Source organism: Salmo salar, chromosome ssa11 (genome assembly GCF_905237065.1).
Source record: "Salmo salar chromosome ssa11, Ssal_v3.1, whole genome shotgun sequence".
NCBI classification, from domain to species: domain Eukaryota; kingdom Metazoa; phylum Chordata; class Actinopteri; order Salmoniformes; family Salmonidae; genus Salmo; species Salmo salar.
Genome location: NC_059452.1, coordinates 92,045,406 through 92,067,683, shown reverse-complemented (window position 1 = coordinate 92,067,683; position 22,278 = coordinate 92,045,406). Strand labels below are relative to the sequence as shown.

The following is a 22,278-nucleotide window of genomic DNA, read 5'->3' as shown; positions in this document are numbered from 1 at the left end:
GTTCTTCATCCATCATTCTATCTTTGTACCTCTGCTATTCAGTCAGCACAGCGTGACACTACCACAATGGAGTAAACCCCCACAGATCTGTTTACATGAGGCTCTCTATCTTCACAATTATGTCACGGCAAACCACACAGGCGTCACACCAGCTGGTTTATCCCAGGATTGTAGGGGTGGGTTTCTGATGTTATTTACTAGTACTTTATTTTGATAAACTAAAATGTTTTATTTTGAAAAATAGATTTGAACATATAGTCAACTATTTGAAAGTTAGCTTAGTTGTGCAGAGTTGAATGTTGTTAAACAGAATCATAAATGTTCTTTTCTGGAACAGGATGGTGTGACTTCGGATAGTTTTCTCCCTGTATTTGATCACCTTTAGTACAGTCCTGTTTGATGTGTGTAAAAATAATTAAGATTCAAGATTAAGATTAAGTTATGGGTGGCCAATTAAATACATGCTTTTGCTTTGAAAGGGAGTCAAAAAGACATACCTTATTCATTTAATGTTGTGATCACGTTGGCAGAACAAACCTACCTCCATTACATGACCTTATCTTGACAGATAGCTAGTCTGTAGGTTTCTGCTCTAAGCCAAGTGTAACATTTCACCATTACACATAAGAAACTACAATCAACTTCCTGGCTTGTCATCAATGGTAGGCTAAGCATCAAGATGAAGGTAAAGTAGGAGGGGTTGACCATGATTTGCAGCGACAGTCTGTAATATTTAGAGTAATTTAAACTAAGGAAAAATCCTATCTATTACACCATTGTTTATGTTTTGGTTGTCATATGAAAGACAAATAATGTATGATGTATATATATTTTAAAAGTAATTATTCTCTCTTAAAATGTCATTCCTTGAACACTACAGGTATATGTTAGAAATCAAGTGCTATTTCCATTGTGAAAATCTCATGGGATGTAGTTGCTTCATTGTTTGTTTTGGTTGGTGGCCCTGGCCCACTCTTTGATTGTATGCGCATTACAGAGTGTGGCTCTGACTCTGGTCGACTGTAGCCAACACACCAATCCGGTAGGTGGCAACACGGCTGCTTATCTACTATTGACCAAATACCGGCAGGGCACTACAGAAGTTGTTCAGCGGTGGATGAGGTCTGGACGAGATAAGTGAAACATCCTTGGATGAGAAGGAATTTGATGACTGGTTTATCGAGTCTTTGAAAATGTAAGTACGAGGTATTTTGTGAAAGTGAGTTGAGACTCCGATGATATCTTTTAGTTGCATAAATCATGCTTCACGTCACACGTCTCTGTAGGAAAACAACAGGGGTACATTCACAGGCGTAACGTTTTAGGACGTTGCAGATAGGGCTAGATTATAGATCAGAATCAAATTGCTGCTTTGCTTATTAAGTGAATCTGTACTGCACCTGCTCTAATCCGAGTAACCCCTACACCTCCCTTTCAGATACAATAATATTCATGAGTATCAACTTGAACATCCTACAAGAGTAATTGAGTGGACCGCAGAAAAAAGTATGCCTATTCATAATTGGCCCATGTTATAAGGCTACAGTATATTTGGATTATAACCAACAACATTGATTGTGTTTCATTGCCCTTTTGTCTTTACCCCACAGCTATCTGTGTCGCAGGTTACAGTTTATCAAAAAATGAAATTTTAGAACTGCTTTTGCCTCTGAAGCTCTTTGCTGATGACAATCAGGTAATGGATTGAAATGATAAATGCTTCACGATATCAGTGATGAATTGGAATGTCAGTGACTGCCAAGGTGTCTGTCTATTCAATGTGTGCAGGGTCTTTGTGGAGAGCGAGATTTCAAACTGGTCCATGGAGGTTTTTCAGATGGCGCCGTTCATTGCCATAAACACATTCCAGGAACAAGGTAGCTGGATCATAGTAGCTATTGCTTATGTAACTTCCTTTTGCTGTCATTAACATTCATCTTCTTACAGTTTTTCTCAATCGCGTACAAGCAATTTTGGGATCTGTGTTGAAACGCATCTATAGCAGAACAGCAATGACCAAATGCTGAAATATACAGAACTTCTGTTCATTTTCTTTCTTTTGTACCTCACTTGCATATCTTAAACCACTTTTTGCAAAACTTTAAATACAAAATGTCATTAGTAAATACAAAACACACTTAAGTGTTTAGTTTACATAATATTAACACATTGTTTTAATCAGAAGAGAAATGTCTGATATTGTGTTCACTGTTTCCAGCAATCAGTAAATACTACTGCACTACATTTCTAATCATCCTATCAGGTTCATACCATGTACAATAGAGAGAAAGACCTAGGCAATAGGAACTCTATTTTTTTCTATGATTTTGTACAGAATTGTGGACATGCAGAGAATGTAGTTGGTGTACTTCAAAGTAAATAGGGATACTTCTAAGTTATCATCTCGAACATTGACCTTCCCTTAGGCTATAGAGCTTCGCTTTGGTGTGGATTGAGGCTTTACATTCATATCAGTTGTGTTCCTCTATTGGATTCACCTTTCCTTATTTCTATTGTGGATTGTGTTTCTGTGAGCCAATGAAAAGTCTACAAAACTATGAGCAAACCATCCTACAGTGCAGTCGGAAATTATTCAGACCCCTTCACTTTTTCCACATTTTGTTAAGTTACAGCCTTATTCTAAAATGTATTAAATAGTTTTTTCCCCTCATCAGTCTACACACAATACCCGATAATGACAAAGCAATAACAGGTTTAGACATTTTTTTAAATGTATTAAAAATAAAAACAGATCATATTTACATAAGTATTCAGACCCTTTACTCATTACTTTGTTGAAGCACCACTGGCAATGATTACAGCCTTGAGTCTTCTTGGGTATGATGCTACAAGTTTGGCATACCTGTATTTGGAGAGTTTCTCCCATTCTTCTCAGCTGATCCTCCCAAGCTCTGTCATGTTGGATGTGGAATGTCGCTGCACAGCTATTTTCAGGTCTCCAGAGATGTTTGATCGGGTTCAAGTCCGGGCTCTGGCTGGGCCACTCAAGGACATTCAGAGACTTGTCCCGAAGCCACTCCTGCGTTGTCTTGGCTGTGTGCTTAGGGTCATTGTCCTGTTGGAAGGTGAACCTTTGCCCCAGTCTGAGGTCCTGAGCGCTCTGGAGCAGGTTTTCATCAAGGATCTCTCTGTACTTTGCTCTGTTTATCTTTGCCTCGATCCTGACTAGTCTCCCAGTCCCTGCTGCTAAAAAACATCCCCAAAGCATGATGCTGCCACCAGCATGCTTCACCGTAGGGATGGTATTGGCTAGGTGATGAGCGGTGCCTGGTTTCCTCCAGCTGTGATGCTTGGCATTCAGGCCAAAGAGTTCAATCTTAGTTTCATCAGACCAGAGAATCTTGTTTCTCATGGTCAGAGTCCTTTAGGTGCCTTTTGACAAACTCCAAGCAGGCTGTCGTGTCTTTTACTGAGGAGTGACTTCCGTCTGGCCACTCTACCATAAAGGCCTGATTGGTGGAGTGCTGCAGAGATGGTTGTCCTTCTGAAAGGTTCTCCCATCTCCACAGAGGAACTCTGGAGCTCTGTCAGAGTGACCGTCAGGTTCTTGGTCACCTCCCTGACCAAGGCCCTTCTCCCCCGATTTCTCAGTTTGACCGGGCGGCCAGCTCTAGGAAGAGTCTTGCTGGTTCCAAACTTCTTCCATTTAAGAATGATGGAGGCCACTGTGTTCTTGGGGACCTTCAATACTGCAGATTTGTTTTGGTACCTTTCCCCAGGTCTGCGCCATTACACAATCCTGTCTAGGAGCTCTACTGACAATTCCTTTGACCTCGTGGCTTGGTTTTTTCTCTGACATTTACTGTCAACTGTGGGACCTTATATAGACAGGTGTGTGCCTTTCCAAATCATGTCCAATCAATTGAATTTACCACTGGTGGACTCCAAGTTGTAGAATGATGATCAATGGAAACAGGATGCACCTGACCTCAATTTTGAGTCTCAGCAAAGGATCTGAATATTTATATAAATAAGATATTTCTGTTTTGTTTTTATAAATTTGCAAACATTTCTAAACCTGTTTTTGCTTTGTCATTATGGTGTATTGTGTATAGATTTATAAGGATTTTTTTTATTAATCCATTTTAGAATAAGGCTGTAACGTAACAAAATGTGGATAAAGGGAGGGGGTTTCGAATGCATGTATTGACTACATGGAATTGGATTGTGATGAATAAGTCCTGCACACAATGTGCTTATTTTCTTTTCTTTTTTTAAAATCAGGATTAATATTTGATTTGATGTGTATGGAATTGTTTGCTGAAACATGCATAAAAGGACAGTAATTACCCATAATTCTGCACCTTTGGATAGTTGTACTTCCAATTTTGATCGTCATGATTTAGTGACTGCAAAGAATGTACTGGGCTTTTGAAAAGACAGATTCACTTTTTGTTTTGTCTGCATGGACTCAAGAGATAAGTATGGTTGCATTAGTCTTTTTGCAGGCAGTAATTTTTTTTAAATGAATGTTATGCTTTTATGACAGTATAATATCGTTTTTATGACTATTTATATTTTAGGAAGGCAACTACATTTTGAAAGCACATTTACTGTTTTGCAACAGAGTTCTGTGTCTTGTGGACTAAAATCGACAACATTGTTCCCAAAAATGCTGGTACGCAATTGAAAAAACTGTAAATGGCTACTTTCAAATTCTTGTTTCTTGTTAAGATGTGTCGTTACCAATGATGGCTTCAGCTCCAAGCTCCTGGTGTGGGACTTAGGAGGAGATGATTGTGGTGAGTAAACCTACTGTCTCCTCGTCATATTTTCAGTGTATTACAGTGTAATCGGCTCTTCACTTTATACTGTAGCTATATCCACTAGGCATGGATGATTTACAACCTGATTAGGTCACAGTACACATTGGTCTTGCCCACAGTGAAAGCACATTTCTGTTGTGTGATTTGTCCTCAAATGATAGATGTCATAAAGAGTACTGGAGACATACAACTAAAGAGTGCATCGTCAGATAAAGGTGTCAAGGTAGCCTCCGGAATAACTGGAAACCCCTGCATTCTTCATGGCTCTCAGATCAGCGATATTCAACTGACTGAGCTGACGTCAGGGAAACCACTCTACTCTGTAGGTAATAACCTGTTTTATATACACTGTAGCCTTTTTGGACTGTGTCGATTTATAATTTCCTTTACAATATGATATTGGGTGTAGAAACACATCTATAACAGTTATTTTGTTTCCTTCTATCGCAGAAACAGACAGTCCAGATGCACTGAGCTCCCTGCAGTTTGTGAGTGGCAGTGTATTTCTCGCTTGTGCCTGCAATGGTGACCTGTATGTGGGGGACACACGGAAGCCTTCAGCTCTTCAGCAAACCCCAGCTGGAGGGAGAGAGGGAGCCCACTGGTGTATGGGTGTTAAGACAGACCTGTTGTCATCAGACCCATTCTCCTGTAGTGTAGCACGGCTCTCCTCCTCCTGCCAAGTGTTTGTGTCTGATCTTAGGGACCTAAGAGCCCCCGTGAGTAAAGCCCAGCTTGATGTCCAGAGGAAAACTACCGATAATGACTTCATGAAGGTGACATGGGCGCCAGCTTTAGACAACTGCCTTGCTGTTTCAGGTAAGCACAATGTCACTCTTTCATTTTTGTTGGATTAATAACATTAATGAATGTCTTATGGACAGAACAAAGTTGTTCTTGCTTTTTTAGAACGGCTGTCATAATAAAGCACCTTTTCCTCAATTATCAATTGAATTTGTCTCCTCTTCTAGGTTTTGATGGAATGGTGCAAATCTACAACACTGCCTCTTGGAGACCAGAGTTGGTGGAATTCCAGCCTCTTTTTGTCCACCGTGGTCACATGATGTCTGATGATCAGTTTGACACTTCATCAGCTGTGGTCACCACTCATGTTTGGCATCCAAGTCGACCCAGGACTGTCCTCTCTGCTGCTGTAGACGGGTCTGTGCATGTATGGGACTGGGTCGACAAAGCCACTGCCAGCTGTTGACATTCAAACAAACTTACAGTTCAATGTTAATCATTATGCAGCTTTGGACCTTGCCTGAAATCTAAATATTTTTTTCATTATGTAAATATGTAAGGAAAAATATCCTCTGTAAAGCACAATTTATTGTGATGGGATAAGATGTAAAAATTACACTGTTATGAGTAGTTATTCAATGCTATGAGTAGTTGTTCCACGCTATGAGTAGTTATTCCATGCTATGAGTAGTTTTTCCATGCTAGAGTAGTTATTCCATGTGTAACCGATGTGAAATGGCTCGTTAGTTAGCGGTGGTGCGCGCTAATAGCGATTCAATCGTGTGACGTCACTCGCTCTGCGACCTGAAGTGGTTGTTCCCCTTGCGTTGTAAGGGCCGCGACTTTTGTGGCGCGATGGGTAACGATGCTTCGTGGGGTGTCAGTTGTTGATGTGTGCAGAGGGTCTCTGGTTCGAGCCCAGGTTGCGGCGAGGGAAGGAAGCTATACTGTTACACATGCTATGAGTAGTTATTCCATGGTATGAGTAGTTATTCTTATACTGTACACAAAGTTGCATTATTGATAAGGGAATTTATATGTTAAAGTATGTTAAAGTAATGATAAGAGAATCTGAATGACATTAAGAGTAATGACTAAAGTATTTCACCCTAATAGTTACAGAAGCTTAGACAATGTGTTTAGACATAATACTAGAATATTGTGAGACAGTGGGAACATTGTGTTTGTGTGTGATGAAGAGGAACTGACAACAGACATGTTTTGGTACTGTGAGACCAAGGACAGGAGATTAGGTTCCTCCACCCAGGGAGGAACAGATGCGCTTGTAGACTTGTAGGCGCTTGTAGGAGTTATATAAAAGGCTGTGCGCATTATATGACTTTAGAACGTTCTCGTGAATAAAGAACCAACCTTTTGCAGAAGCTGAGTCTTTGCCTAATTATTATTAAACCCAGGGTCTTACAAACCTCGGGGATTGGTCAAAGCTTAAATAATTGTTAGTTATAATCATTGGGATTGAAAATTCTCATGACAATTATGGAAGAGGTATTCTGAGTTTATACTATTATACAATGCATTCGAAAAGTATTCAGACCCCTTGACTTTTTCCACATGTTGTTACGTTACAGCCTTATTCTAAAGTTGATTAAATATTTTTTCCCCTGATCAATTTACACACAATACCCCATAATGACAAAGCGAAAACAGGTTATTATACATTTTTGCAAATGTATAAAAAAAATAAAAACAGAAATACCTTATTCACATAAGTATTCAGACCCTTTTCTATGAGACTCGAAATTGAGCTCAGGTGCATCCTGTTTCCATTAATCACCCTTGCGATGTTTCTGCAACTTGATTGGAGTCGACCTGTGGTAAATTCAATTGATTGGACATGATTTGGAAAGGCACACACCTGTCTATATAAGGTCCCACAGTTGACAATGCATGTCAGAGCAGCCATGAGGTCAAAGGAATTGTCCGTAGAGCTCGCAGACAGGATTGTGTCAAAGCACAGATCTGGGGAAGGGTACCAAAATATTTCTGCAGCTTCGTAGGCCCCCAAGAACACAGTGACCTCCATCATTCTTAAATGGAAGATGTTTGGAACCACCAAGACTCTTCCTAGAGCTGGCTGACCGTCCAAACTGAGCAATCGGGGGAGAAGGGCCTTGGTCAGGGAGGTGACCAAGAACCTGATGGTCACTCTGACAGAGCTCCAGAGTTCCTCTATGGAGATGGGCGAACCTTCCAGGACAACCATCTTTGCAGCACTCCACCAATCAGGCCTTTATGGTAGAGTGGCCAGACAAAAGCCACTCCTCAGTAAAAGGCACATGACAGCCCACTTGGAGTTTGCCAAAAGGCACCTAAAAGACTCTCAGACCATGAGAAACAAGATTATCTGGTCTGATGAAACCAAGATTGACCTCTTTGGCCTGAATGCCAAGCATCACGTCTGGAGGAAACTTGGCACCATCCCTACGGTGAAGCATGGTGGTGACAGCAGCATCATGCTGTGGGGATGTTTTTCAGCGGCAGGGTCTGGGAGACTAGTCAGAATCGAGGGAAAGATGAATGGAGCAAAGTACAGAGAGATCCTTGATGAAAACCTGCTCCAGAGCGCTCAGGATCTCAGACTGGGGCGAAGGTTCACCTTCCAACAGGAAAACAACCCTAAGCACACAGCCAAGACAATGCAGGAGTGGCTTCGGGACAAGTCTCTGAACGTTCTTGAGTGGCCCAGCCAGAGCCTGGACTTCAACCCAATCGAACATCTCTGGAGAGACCTGAAAATAGCTGTGCAGCGACGCTCCCCATCCAAGCTGACAGCGCATAAGAGGATCTACAGAGAAGAATGGGAGAAACTCCCCAAATACAGGTGTGCTAAGCTTCTAGCGTCATACCCAAGAAGACTTGAGGCTGTAATCGCTGCCAAAGGTGCTTCAACAAAGTACTGAGTAAAGGGTCTGAATACTTATGTAAATATGATAGTAAAGTAGTTTTATTTATTTATTTGCAAAAAATTATAACCTCGTTTTCCTTTGTAATTATGGGGTATTGTGTGTATATTAATGGGGGAAAAAAGCAATTTAATCAATTTTAGAATAAGGTTGTAACGTAACAAAATGTGGAAAAAGTCAAAGGGTCTGAATACTTTCCGAATGCACTGTATTTTATAAGAAAGCAAGATTGTTCACTTTTGTTACATATTTGATAATAAAATGTTAATAAGTAAACTGATTTCTTCATGTACCTGCTAAATAAGTCAAATCCTGGCCTGGAGATAGAGGTGGAAGGCCGTTGCATCAAATTGTTTGCTCACAACACTTTGTAAATCAAAAAGCTAAACATAGTTCATCAGATTTTTTACATTTATTTTCAAAAGATAGTTCTGCATGCCATTCTGCATAGCCAAGGATACAGGCAGGGACAGGATTGTGCAGGTAGTTGAGACAGGACTAATATTGTAGCATTATTTAGAGACGGAAAAATAATCTAATTTGGCACATTGGAGTTCTCAGCAAATGGAGCTGATCTGTCCTTTAGCAGACACTTTTCAGAGTGGCTCACTGTCAGTGCATTACAGAGGGTCTGAACAACAGCATAAATGATATAAATAACATTCACAAATTACATAGTCATAACATTTATAAAGCTATGGGGAATGTTTGAACTGTCCAGACAGGGATACAATGTGCTTAAAGACAGGGTTGGATAGTGTGGCATTGGGAAGCCCATGCAGTTTGAACAGATGAGTCACAGTAGATAACAAACAACTTCATGATAGAGGGATGTCTGTTTATTCAACAGGGAGCAGAGTTGTGGCCTGGTCATGGCCTGTAGGTGGTTGTTCTCTTCACAGTGTGCTTGGCAAGCATGAGGAACTGAATCCTTTGAATCAATGTAGAGGTAAAAGGAGTTACATTGCAGAACTAAGTAACAAACGTATGCTGTTTAAATAGACTGCCGTCCCATGACAGCATGCGTTGCAGTCCATAGTCAGACTTCACAAAATGATCACATGTACAGATTATATCACATTTAACTATGATCGCATTTCAATGACATTTTAGTGTAAGTTGCCTTTTCTACACAAAACGCCTTCGATATAAATTATCATATTATTTTCAGATTGCTTCTTTTTCTATACATATTAAAGTATAGCGATGATAATGCATCTACTGACCACTGAATCTGATTGGAGTTGGAGTGTATTTCTGAAATTCAACCCTAACGAAAACCTAGAAGGTCTTTTCTTTCTCATCAATGGTCTGCATGACATCACTGAGTGGAAAAGACACAAAAGCAATCTGTTCAATCTCACTCTTCTCTCCACATTCCATCAGGCAAGCAAAGTGCTCAGTGTCCTCACTGTAGGCCAGGTCTGAGTGACCACTGGGTCCACTGTGGACGATCCAGGGCCGGTCCCAACCTGACGTGTGCAGTGGGGAACGGTTCAAATACACTCCCAAGTCTTTCCTCGTCCTCTTATTGGTCGGGTGGGTGAAGAGTAGCCAGGTTTGTGTGTCTGAGGCCCGTGGTGATGATGTGGTACCACCCATACCCTCTTCACCTTGCTCAGGGGCAGGGAAGCCAATCACACTGCCTTGGCAACCACCATGGCCTGGCTCCACTAACCTCGGAGCCAAGCGAGGTTTGTCATAGTAAACCCCACTGCTCTCACTCAGAGCCTCCACTCTGTGCCCTCCATGGCGGGCGTTGCAGTACAGGTGACTCCTGCCCTCGTGGTCTATGATCTCTGCCATCTCACATTCACAGGACTTTCTTTGAAGCATCCTGCCCATTTGCCATGTCTGACCGAAGTCATCACTGTATATTGAGAGAGCATGAGGCTGTACCGTGAATGGGAAGGGGAAGGAGAAGCATTTGAAGTGGATATAATAGGCATAGGTAGGTATGATCAATCTTCCACTCTCCATTTGAATGCCATGGCCTGGTCCCACAGCAAATGTAGCCCACCTTCTGACCGTTTTGCCAATCACACTCTCTGTCAAGTCCTTTGTCTGGCTCCAGCTCTGGCCCTCATCATTACTTGTGATGTAACACAGGTGGGCCTTATTCTTGCCTGTCCAGATCTGATGGTGCTCTGAAGTGTTCCCTAAAATGCAGATGAAAAACAGGAATAGAGTCTTGGTATTCTTCTCATACACCGGGCAGGGGTTCATGGTGCGGTGGTGGTCTGGTAAACATGCTGATAACAGCTCCTGGGATTCTGACCACTGGGGAACAATGGAAAAGAAATGAAACAAAAATTAACAAGTAGAAACTGTAAGCAGTATGTAACAACTCAATTAAAGATGAACACCTTCAACTGTGTATTATGACTGTGGTGTGTTTAGATTTGGAGGGGACATTTACCTGAGTGGATCCATTTTGTTGAGTTCCTCGCCTCATAACAATACTTTTTGCATCACTGTCACTGAGGGAAGAGCGCTTTTCTGCAAAGGCGAGGAATGTCTGACTCTCTTTTAGGTAAATGAGAGCTGGAATTCTGTATCTTGTCCCAGTTTGCTCCTGTTTGAACAGAGTTGTTTTTGCAGGTTGCATTTCGATTCCTGGGAAATAACTCCTTGATGATGTATTCCCCATAGCTGAAATTGCTGGTTCCTGCTAACAGAGGGATTACTTCAAACACACATGACATATCACCTGAGCCACTAAATTCACTATATTTATTCCCTTGCCATGAAAGGCGTATTGGTTGAATCGGATAAACGCTTTGCACGGCTGCTAGTTTACATTCAAGTAAATCATCAAGCTATTTTACATGCAAAAAGATAGTCTACTACGTCGACGTCGTAATAAGCCAAAACACATACTTACAGGAGCAGGCTTTTTAGCCTACAAATCACACCGTTGAGTCGTGAGACCCAGTTAAAACGACCATAGCTTAGCTACCTCTAAAACTATTTATTATTATTATTTTTCCTTTCGCTATTAAATGTGGAAGCGTGTCGTCTAATAACAGCGTACGTAGCTCGTCTAGGGTGTATTCATTACGTCCTGCAACGGAAACCGTTTGCCGTTGAAGAACCAAACGGGGGCAAACAGAGCATTTGGAACAACACGGGAAAGGACCTACCAGAGGTGTAATCGTTACGTCGATTATTTTGCAAAACCGTTTACTCCAAACGGAAAACGCAAACGAGAGATTATATTGAACACATTTAGAGAGGTCCTTCAAAGTTTCGTTCTGTTTGCTTCCGTTTGCTTTAAACTTAAACCTGTAAACGTTTTCCGCAATGAATAGCCTACACACCTGAATTAGTCCAATTGAAACTCTCGTTTTTGTTGCAAATTTGCACATTTCCATTTGGAGTAAACGTGTCTGTTGCTAAACGTTTTGCAACAGATTAAACGTTTTGCAACAGAATTGTCGTAATGAATACACCCATGTTGTGTGAAAGTCAGTGGCGGCAAAAGAGACCAAAATATTCTATACTGCCAACAGCTGGAGGGAATGTAGTCCCGACTTGTTGACGTGTTGCTAAGATACCGGAGTCTTGACTGTTTCGATGTTTATCCATGTTCGCACGTCATGAAAATTGTGGTTTTTTTAATGTCTTGGCTGGTGATTTAACAGTTATGGTAAAATAGGTAAACATGGCCTGTAAATTGTGTAAATAATCTGGATAGCTGTCGACTACTTGCTGTAGATGTAACAGTGGACGTTAATGGCTGCAGCCGGACTCTACAAATTAGATGTGGGAGACAGTTACCCCGCCAATTGTTTTCCCATCCGACCATTGTTTCATCAACGAAAAAAAGGTATGAATTCACCGCTCTCTAACTGCAATAGTTTTCACTGTTCATAGAATGCATTTGATTAATCTATCCAAGACTGTCTGGAATAAAATAATTCAGTTTTCTGTTGATTCGTTAGGGGCTGGTCACTGGCTGGTTGCTCACAGAAATGCAGTGGAACATAAATACAAAAATACGAACTAAGAAATCAGAGGGAAACAGTTTTGCCTCAAACTCAGTTGTGTCTGAGTGGACACGGGTTGAAGAGTGTGGGACACCAGATATTCCTGGCTATACATTGGATGCTCCTCTCCTGGTAAGCAAAGAACACATTTGGTTTACAACTCTTTTTCATTTGAGAGAAAACCGCAAACCCATGCAGTAAACCATGAACAATGTATCTATGAAATAATATATTTAATCTCATTAGTAATAAAAATAACTATTTTGAGATTGTTTTATATTTGCCTTGTAGTTGTCATTGCATTGTGTGGACAAGCCATCTGACCTGTGCTCTGTTGACATCAGTGAGCAGAGATTGAATTTGGTAAGATTTGCTCTTTGGGCGATTCATTTCATTTAGTGTTGGATGAATTCAAACAGTCTTAGAATTCCAAGGGGAGATAGTTTATAGGTAGACACATAGCTTCATAAAGTTCACTAATGTTTGAAGTTTTCTCTCTTTCTTCTACAGATCAATACAGAAGATTTCCTGGATTTTAAGAATGTTGCTTATGTCAACGCATCTGACAACAGTCTTACCATAGGTATATCATGTAATTATGTTTTTTTTCTTCATTATTAAACATCTTATACATCAATTTTAATTGAAACAGAATAGAAAAGTAACAACAACAAAAAGTATTTTCTGTTTCAGAGCCTTTTGGTAAATTCCCCTCCCTGAGGGAACTTGAGCTATCCTTGAATGGCCTCTGCAATGTGACACTCAATGCGGAAGATTTCCCTCACCTGGAGGTAAAATTACACTATGGTTCTACAATACCCTGTACTCTCACGATTAACATGTTGTCAAAGGTATATTGGAAAGGCAGATACATTCATTGTGTAAACCAGATGTTTTTAGATGTTCTAATTGAATCACTACACTGACTTGGATTGAGAAGGAATTACCTTCATCTCTGCCAACTAAATTATGTTTAACTGTATTTCATGTGACACAGGTGTTGGATTTGTCTTACAACAATCTGTCTGGGGATGACATCATGTCCATTGGTCTACTTCCCTGTCTGAAAGTCCTTCATCTCACCGGGAATCAACTTCAGTTTCTTCCTCCCAACCTGGCAGCCCCTCCCCATGGCCCCTCACAACGGTAAGTTTATGTTACTGGAATCAAATTGTTTTTATTGTAAATAGTCAACTTTTTACTGTAGGTAGGTGCAGTTTTCTGGTTTAGTTCACCCAGTCATTGATGAAACATTCCTACTCAACAGGAAAGAAATGAGTGGCTTCCTGGTGTGCAAGTGTTCAGAAACGTGGCTCTTGTTAATTGTTATCTGGTTAAAGTTTATGGTGTAGTACCCTACATTCCATTGGGTGGCAGTATAGAATTACAAAGAATAGAGATTTACAGTCTGTCTAGTTATACACGTTTGCACCTAATACCTGCAAACAGTGATGGACAATACACACTTAAAGTAATTTTATGAAAACTATAAGTATGTGGAATAATAAGCTAATATTTACTCCTACTGAATAGCGCAAAGGATAATGGCATGCGATTTCAAACTCTTGAAGTGCTGATGCTAGATGACAATAAGCTGTCCTCTGGTGTCTTCAGCAGCCTTGCCAACCTGAAAAGGTCAGTCATTGTTTATTAAGTTAGTACTATTACTGTCCACAGTATGGTAAATTAAGAAAATACTCCAATACATTACAGTGCATAATACACACCTACCTGTATACCTACTGTATATATCTGTAAGCTTCCATAGTAATATGGCATGTCCATTTTAGGCTACAGCATTTAAACCTGCAGGGGAATCGTATCTCAGAGGTGCCAGAGGTGTTGCCGAGGAACCTGCAACAGAAGGGATATCTGCAACACCAGAAGGTGTTTCACAAACAAAATTGTGACGTACAGGACCTCAGGAATCACCGTGTCTCTGAGGGGTTAGAGACTGAATACATGAATGGTTGGTATGCTATATTTTCAAAATAACGTAGCTGGCTTGTACACTTCTTTGGACAATATTCATGTGTTTACTATTTCTTAAATCTAGCCCTCTCCGGCGTTCCGAAACACCAGCATGAACATATCAAGAACAGTTCAGAGGTACAAAGTTGTTATGGTGATTTGTATCACTTCTTTGTGCTTTTATTACTTCTTCATACTCTATAACACTAACACTTGCAACTTATTGCTCTTTTTTCTGCATGTTCTTTCTATTATAGGATGAGTGTGGTCAATCCAAAAACTATTCCCCCATTCGCATATCCCTTGACACTGAGGAATTTTCTGGAGCATACGGTTTGCCACTACCAGAGCTTTGTTTCCTCAATCTGGCTGACAATAAGGTCTGTATATTGTCTGAATATATTTGGGAAGACTATACTGTGAGCAAGTGAAGTCACTTGTGTCTCATTATTGCCTCCAGATTGTTGAGGAAGAAGCACTGTTGTCTGTGGCCCTGTTTCCTATGCTCAGTGAGATTGTTATTCACTCCAACCCACTGACCACACAGAGAAGTGGTATGTTGACTCTCCATATTTATTTGAAGCCTTTATTAGATATGAATTTGAGCTTCTGTTAAATAATTTATTTAACTATGAACACAGACATTTTAATAAAGTTCCAATGCAGCCATTTGAATCTCAATATGAAATAATTTAATATGGTAAAAAAAGAACCAAAAATAGCTTCTTAGCAAAGAGCAATTTCTCAAGCAACATTTTTGCTAGGACTGTCTGGGAGTGGTCTGAGTGGGAAGGGGAAAACTGAAAACTAGCTGTTGGCAGAGAGGTTTGGAACTCTCTTTCTTATTGGCTAATTTACCACCTGGTGATGTCACCAGGAAGGCCAATACTCCATCCCACCAAAACAGGCTGCAATTTCAGGCGGTCTTTTCAAACAGCTGTTACACTAAAAGGGCATTTATCAGAATTTTCAGAATTTCACAGTATTGTTCCTAACTCATAGTGTGGAAATATATATAAAACACAGGAAATAAAGTGTTTGACTGCACTGGGCCTTTAACTTTTTTCTTCTTATCATTCATTGTATTTCCATCCAGGTGACCCACCACTTCTGACATACTTTCTCCAGGAAAGGTTGGGTATTAGAATTAGGCGCAAGAAGACATCAGAAGTTGTGAAGCCCCCTTTGATATTATGTATTGACTCAAAACGAAAGGTTTGAATGCAATATTCTTAATCCACATTTCGGCATAGCACATACTCATTTAACTAGGAAGTAAGATATAACTGCACATTTTTGACTGCACAGTCTTAGTTTTAATTTCAATATTTTTCAAACTCAATGCATCTTACATCATTCGGGTCTAACAGAGACTAACTTTTGATTTTGAAACTAATTGAGGAACATTCATATTGATCTTTTTCTTCAGGTAAAAACGAAAATCCCAAAGGTAACGAAGGTGCCTTTATTGATTCTCCTTGAAGCACCTTGTAGTCCTGCCTTACATGATCCTGGCTCTCTGGAGGAGAAGCATGTTGAAGATCACTGTACGAATCCTCTCTCAGTAGAGAGAAAGTCAACAGAAAAGTCTGGCTGTTCCTCACACGCAATGGATGAGGAAAATAAACAGGAATCCATGGGAACTGCTCATAGAGTTGAAGCAATAGAGGATGCAATAGAATCATCAGATGATACCTTCCAACATGGAGAGTCATTCTTTGTGACACAGGTGATTTGCATGGTCTCTTTCATGATATTCAGGAGGACAGTTATTTGCTTTGGTTTAACATGCCAATGTCCAGTATGGTGACATGAGTATAATAGTTAACTTGTTATTCTCAGGTGACAGATTTACATGATGAATCTGAATACCATCTGCTATCTGACGAGACAGAAGAAGTCAAAGAGATTGATGGGAAAAATGAGTCAAATGCAATTCCAGGAAAATTCAGAGGCTTTGAATTGCTATTGGATGCCAAACCAGATCCAGACATGGTGGAGCCTGTTGGTGAGGAGGACCCTATTATGAATCATTTAAGTAGAATTTTCCTACGAGTCAACGGGATTGTGGGCAATTTCAATGCTGCACTCCCTTAAGTAATGTAATGTTATGTGTTCTACAGGACTACAACATACTGTGAGAATGTTGGAACAAAAACTCAAGAATCTCCTAGTTTACAGAGATTCCAAACCTAACCTTGATTGCCTGCAGAAACCATATGAAGAGAAGGAGAAAAGGGTGAGCTATGTGAATAACATTCGAAGCACTGAAAATGTCATATGATCTTATCTGTCACGTGTTATCTGCTTCAACCTGTTGAGTTGTGTGTCAGTCATCCATATTTAATAATAAAACAACAACAAACTTTAATTCTCAGATTGGAAATCTACCATCTCTGAGACCAAGAAAGCAGAGAGGAGAAAGAGTTGAAGAGATGCTCATACAAATAAACGAGAGGAAAACAATCAGCGAAATCCCTCTAAGTACTAAACCTCTTTTTCTTGTCATCAATAACATGGGAAGTGAATATCTGTCTATCTATCTATTATATGTAATATTATTTGTTAATTATGTAATCCTGTTCTTTCATACAGTGAGGGAAAAAAGTATTTGATCCCCTGCTGATTTTGTATGTTTGCCCACTGACAAAGAAATGATTAGTCTGTCATTTTAATGGTAGGTTAATTTGAACAGTGAGAGACAGAATAACAACAAAAAATCCAGAAAAACGCATGTCAAAAATGCTATAAATTGATTTGCATTTTAATGAGGGAAATAAGTATTTGACCCCTCTGCAAAACATGACTTCGTACTTGGTGGCAAAACCCTTGTTGGCAATCACAGAGGTCAGACGTTTCTTGTAGTTGACCACCAGGTTTGCACACATCTCAGGAGGGATTTTGTCCCACTCCTCTTTGCAGATCTTCTCCAAGTCATTAAGGTTTCGAGGCTGATGTTTGGCAACTCGAACCTTCAGCTCCCCCCACAGATTTTCTATGGGATTAAGGTCTGGAGACTGGCTAGGCCACTCCAGGACCTTAATGTGCTTCTTCTTGAGCCACTCCTTTGTTGCCTTGGCCGTGTGTTTTGGGTCATTGTCATGCTGGAATACCCATCCACGACCTATTTTCAATGCCCTGGCTGAGGGAAGGAGGTTCTCACCCAAGATTTGACGGTACATGGCCCCGTCCATCGTCCCTTTGATGCAGTGAAGTTGTCCTGTCCCCTTGCTAAAAAAACACCCCCAAAGCATAATGTTTCCACTTCCATGTTTGACGGTGGGGATGGTGTTCTTGGGGTGATAGGCCGCATTCCTCCTCCAAACACGGGAGTTGAGTTGATGCAAAAGAGCTCCATTTTGGTCTCATCTGACCACAACACTTTCACCCAGTTGTCCTCTGAATCATCCAGATGTTCATTGGCAAACTTCAGACGGGCATGTATATGTGCTTCCTTGAGCAGGAGGACCTTGCGGGCGCTGCAGGATTTCAGTCCTTCACGGCGTAGTGTGTTACCAATTATTTTCTTGGTGACTTTGATCCCAGCTGCCTTGAGATCATTGACAAGATCCTCCCGTGTAGTTCTGGGCTGATTCCTCACCGTTCTCATGATCATTGCAACTCCACGAGGTGAGATCTTGCATGGAGCCCCAGGCCGAGGGAGATTGACAGTTCTTTTGTGTTTCTTCCATTTGCGAATAATCGCACCAACTGTTGTCACCTTCTCACCAAGCTGCTTGGCGATGGTCTTGTAGCCCATTCCAGCCTTGTGTAGGTCTACAATCTTGTCCCTGACATCCTTGGAGAGCTCTTTGGTCTTGGCCATGGTGGAGAATTTGGAATCTGATTGATTAATTGCTTCTGTGGACAGCTGAGATTAGGAGCCCTCCCTTTAAGAGTGTGCTCCTAATCTCAGTTCGTTACCTGTATAAAAGACACCTGGGAGCCAGAAATCTTTCTGATTGAGACGGGGTCAAATACTTATTTCCCTCATTAAAATGCAAATCAATTTATAACATTTTTGACATGCTTTTTTCTGGATTTTTTGTTGTTGTTATTCTGTCTCTCACTGTTCAAATAAACCTACCATTAAAATTATAGACTGATCATTTCTTTGTCAGTGGGCAAACGTACAAAATCAGCAGGGGATCAAATACTTTTTTCCCTCACTGTAGCTAACGTCTTAGAAGGCAAGGGCGTCTTCAAGGATGAATATGAAGAGGCTTTGACTTTGCTGAGGGATATGAAGAAAAGGTACAAGATGGTTCACATGAAGGCAGTGGAGCAAGCAACACTTATTGAGTGTGAGAGGACCACCAACCAAAAGTAGAGATTCACAAACTCTGTTACTTTCATGAAACATGAACATTAAACAATCAACCAAACACTCTTCTTCCAAGTTATTTAGGTGAAGAGAATGATCAGCTACAAATTATTTCTGGGCTGAAGGGAAAACGTTCTTATTGACTTTATTTAGCCCATTTATGACAACTGTTATGTATAACATTATCATCATGCATTTGTTTGTCTGTTTCATTATTAAATAGCTCTCTTTCAACTTTATTCAACCTTGACCAGAAGGTGACAGTGGATCTTGCAAATGGAGGTGCTGTCACCCAGGCTCATGGCGGAGTTTTGTATTTCAGTGGAGTATCAATAAAATCTGTTTTAATAAATTAGTTGGTAAAACAGTCTAACAAGGTGCCAATGTGATATGGGGTGTCGTGTCATCACTTCAACTTTGTGTGTCATTATGATTCTGTACAAATACTATGCAACAGACCCTGAACGCTTGATACTCTTGAACATATCTCGCGCAAACACTCATGACAGGAAGTAAATAAAGGGCCGTAAGGGACGTCGATGTGTTCCCGCCTGAAACCGAAACGGAGGCAAAAGAGCTATCGAATAGATAGCAACATACATTGGACAATGGATGACCTTTATTTGGATAATATTGATGAATTTGTCAACGACTAGAATAAAATCGTAAGTCACTTAGCTACCTGATCTATCTCGACCGATCCAACTAGCTGTTGGGGTCAGCTACTTGCTATTGTCGAATGATGCAGTGTAGTTTTAAGACCGCATCAGGCCCCCAAATTGTGTAACTACACAGTCGGTTGGGGAAACTTCGAGCTGTATTCCTTCCTAGAAGATGGGAATATAACGTACGCAACCGGTGAGTTTTTCAACTTTCACAAATCATATATGGGGATATCGTTCTATAATTTCACATGTAAATACTGCACTATTGTCCTTTACATCTCGTAAGATAAATCCTGTATGTCCGCCACAGAAAAACCTGACAAATCCATCAAGGAAGAGGTAGAAGCAGCCCAGATGTCCTCTTCAGTGGATGAGAAGCCCTCAAACCCAGTCCCTAAAGCAGAGACTCCTGTCAAGGAGGAACTACCAAAAGGTGCTGTGGTTGAGAAAGATATTAGGTGGGTATTATTAACTCTTGTAGGAGTCATTGTATAAATATACAACTTGTGTCGTAATAAAAAGTACCATGGGTACTGCAGTGATTATAAGAGGAAGTATTTGTTTGACACAGGGCTTGTATAGTATATTAGAACCAATGATGGATCTTAAGGATTTTGGTCACCAGCCAGCCGGGCTAGTAGACTGATCTTTTTTTTTTTTTTACTAGCCTGGGTATTATTCGTATCCAAAGTCTGTACCGAGCGGTAATTAAAATAATAATTCACTGGCCACCGGGCTAGTTTGGCACATGTTCTATTAGCCCAGTCTGAAAAGTGCTAGCTTAACTTAAAAACCCTGCTCAGAACCAACATCTCGCAGAAACCTTGTCGTCTTGGCGAACGGTGAGTGTTTCGAATGGCATTTCCAGAATATGCTTTAACAGAATACTTTCTTTTCAGTAGTAAGAACAGTCTTGACCATTCCGATAGTAAAGAGAAGAACGCGAGTCAGAAGAAGAACAAGCGTCGGAGGATAAAGAAGCCCCAGTCAGACAGTAGTGATGATGATGATAAGATGAGCTGTAAAGGGAGGGCATGCTTATTGCTCAGGCTCCCCTTGACATTCACTGTCTTCCCTGTGGCTCAGTTGGTAGAGCATGGTGTGTGCAACGCCAGCATGGCGTGTGCAACGCCAGGGTTGTGGGTTCAATTCCCACGGGGGGCCAGTACAAAAAAATAAAATGCATGAAATTAAATGTATGCATTCACTACTGTAAGTCACTCTGGATAAGAGCGTCTGCTAAATAACTAAAATGTAATTCACACTGGACTTCAGAGTTCAACTGTTTCATGGTTAATAACAGAACCTATTCTATGTCAGTTTTTCCAGATTCTCCTCCAAGGTTGCAAGAACAGAGGGGCCCATCACCAAGCCTTGTGAATCAAAAACAGAAAGAACCTTTTGCTATTTCTCATTCAGATGTAAGCTTTAACACTTTATTTATTTAAGTACTAAACTGTTGAAGTTGCAGGATATAGTTAGTAAAAAATGTTAAATGTATCTTTTTTTATCACCAATTTGTAATGATCGTTATCTACCTATCAATCCATGCAGGAGCGTTCGGATTGTAAGCGGAGGAAGAGGAGACGCGTCTTGAAATCGCGCACCTTTTTGGATGACGAGGGATGCATTGGTAAAATATGGATTTATTTTGTTTGTTTTCTATTCAACTTTTTCTTGTAAACATTTTGCCTAAGTCTAACGCCTCTGACATACACATGACGCCTATTTCTTCTCCTTGAAGTGTGTGTGTGTGTGTGTAAGCTGAGATAGATTCCAGACCCACCAAAACCATCAACTGGCAAGAAAGAAGAGAAGGAAGAATGTTGTTGCAGCCTCTAATAAATCAACTAAGCAGGCTTCTATTATGGGATTCTTTCAAAAGAAATGACAGACATACTCACAATGTACTGAACACTGAGAAGATTAACATCAGTTTTGAGGGACTTGAGGCCCAGGTGGAGAGAATCTAGACTGACGCACATTATCAAATTCTCCGGAGGATGAATGTAGTTACCTGACTGGCAACATTTGGAAGAATGCTGTAATTTCTTTCCTATTTAAAAAAATAAATAATTGAAAACATTTACACATTACTGTATATGATAAAGTGGCATAAATATATCCACAACACATTGTAAAGTACCGTCAGAGCTAATTGACCATTGCCATGTTATTGTAGCATTTATTTGGGGGGGTTGAAATTGGTTACAATTCTGCAAGTATTGAAGGGTTTATACTGTGGGGAACCTGAACAGCTGCAGTGCGGAACGCTCTTACCTGCCTCTTCAACTGGTGCCTTTCCTTGGGTCTTGTGGAAAGAAATGTCTGTCGGATTCCGCATTTTTATTTTTTTTATGGTAGAAATTAACTTGAATGTTTAATCTGCATATTCATTAAAGGTACAGTGTTTTCATATATTTACTTGTGTTCACTACAGTATATTAATGCCAAGTTTAAACATTTTCAATATTCACAATATACCGTCTGATCAATCACGGAAATGGTTTGTGAAGAAAACAGGGGTGTTTTGCCGTCGGGGGTATGCCAAATAAAAAATGTGATTCACATAAAAACAATTTTTTTTTTAAACACGTAAAAAAAAATGTCTTCTATTTTCCAACGGGGCTATACATTTGGGTGAGGTTTTTTTCTCGCCTGAGTAGCCTCGTTTCACTGCTAAAAATAAAATTAAACCATCTGGTGTTCAGTGAAATAACACAATGTCAAATACAGGTAGTCTAGTCAATTAACATTAACCGTTAATCTCTCCTGGGAATTCCACTAACGGTCCGTATGTAACCAAATGTAGCTGCTGCTCATGTTTGGTATCTGTACTGATGATGTAAAAGCCATGACAGGGAGACATAGTGG

At 40.4% G+C, this 22,278-nt stretch overlaps 3 protein-coding genes across 5 annotated transcripts; 2 read left to right on the top strand and 1 right to left on the bottom strand.

The window, feature by feature from the left end:
* Positions 1-679: 679 nt before the first annotated feature.
* Positions 680-6,913, top strand: wdr73 (WD repeat domain 73). The gene is made up of 9 exons (XM_045688895.1): positions 680-685; positions 1,158-1,195; positions 1,439-1,506; positions 1,611-1,696; positions 1,789-1,877; positions 4,696-4,763; positions 4,949-5,113; positions 5,238-5,606; positions 5,759-6,913. Exons 1-9 carry the CDS (start codon positions 680-682, stop codon positions 5,995-5,997), a joined length of 1,128 nt encoding a protein of 375 aa, XP_045544851.1. The 3' UTR covers positions 5,998-6,913.
* A 1,939-nt stretch (positions 6,914-8,852) lies between these two features.
* LOC106563418 (sialidase-3) lies at positions 8,853-11,563 on the bottom strand. Of its 2 annotated transcripts, none has more exons than XM_014128973.2 (3): positions 11,340-11,563; positions 10,875-11,126; positions 8,853-10,735 (listed from the first exon to the last, which is right to left on the bottom strand). In XM_014128973.2, the coding sequence occupies exons 2-3, from the start codon at positions 11,103-11,105 to the stop codon at positions 9,737-9,739; spliced, it is 1,230 nt and encodes a 409-aa protein (XP_013984448.1). In that variant the 5' UTR covers positions 11,106-11,126; positions 11,340-11,563; the 3' UTR covers positions 8,853-9,736. The 2 variants fall into 2 exon arrangements, with proteins under 2 accessions (XP_013984448.1, XP_013984447.1); XM_014128972.2 differs by having other exon boundaries at positions 10,875-11,123.
* Positions 11,564-11,741: 178 nt separating this feature from the next.
* xrra1 (X-ray radiation resistance associated 1) lies at positions 11,742-21,824 on the top strand. 2 transcript variants are annotated; one of them, XM_014128971.2, is made up of 21 exons: positions 11,742-12,284; positions 12,400-12,576; positions 12,736-12,807; positions 12,955-13,027; positions 13,138-13,235; positions 13,442-13,590; positions 13,978-14,079; positions 14,235-14,413; positions 14,501-14,553; positions 14,673-14,795; positions 14,876-14,969; positions 15,512-15,630; positions 15,845-16,144; positions 16,258-16,423; positions 16,539-16,654; positions 16,794-16,899; positions 18,591-19,597; positions 19,715-19,862; positions 20,725-20,825; positions 20,959-21,037; positions 21,149-21,824. In XM_014128971.2, exons 1-17 carry the CDS (start codon positions 12,219-12,221, stop codon positions 18,743-18,745), a joined length of 2,148 nt encoding a protein of 715 aa, XP_013984446.2. In that variant the 5' UTR covers positions 11,742-12,218; the 3' UTR covers positions 18,746-19,597; positions 19,715-19,862; positions 20,725-20,825; positions 20,959-21,037; positions 21,149-21,824. The 2 variants fall into 2 exon arrangements, with proteins under 2 accessions (XP_013984446.2, XP_045546025.1); XM_045690069.1 differs by having other exon boundaries at positions 12,381-12,576.
* The last annotated feature ends 454 nt before the right edge of the window (positions 21,825-22,278 follow it).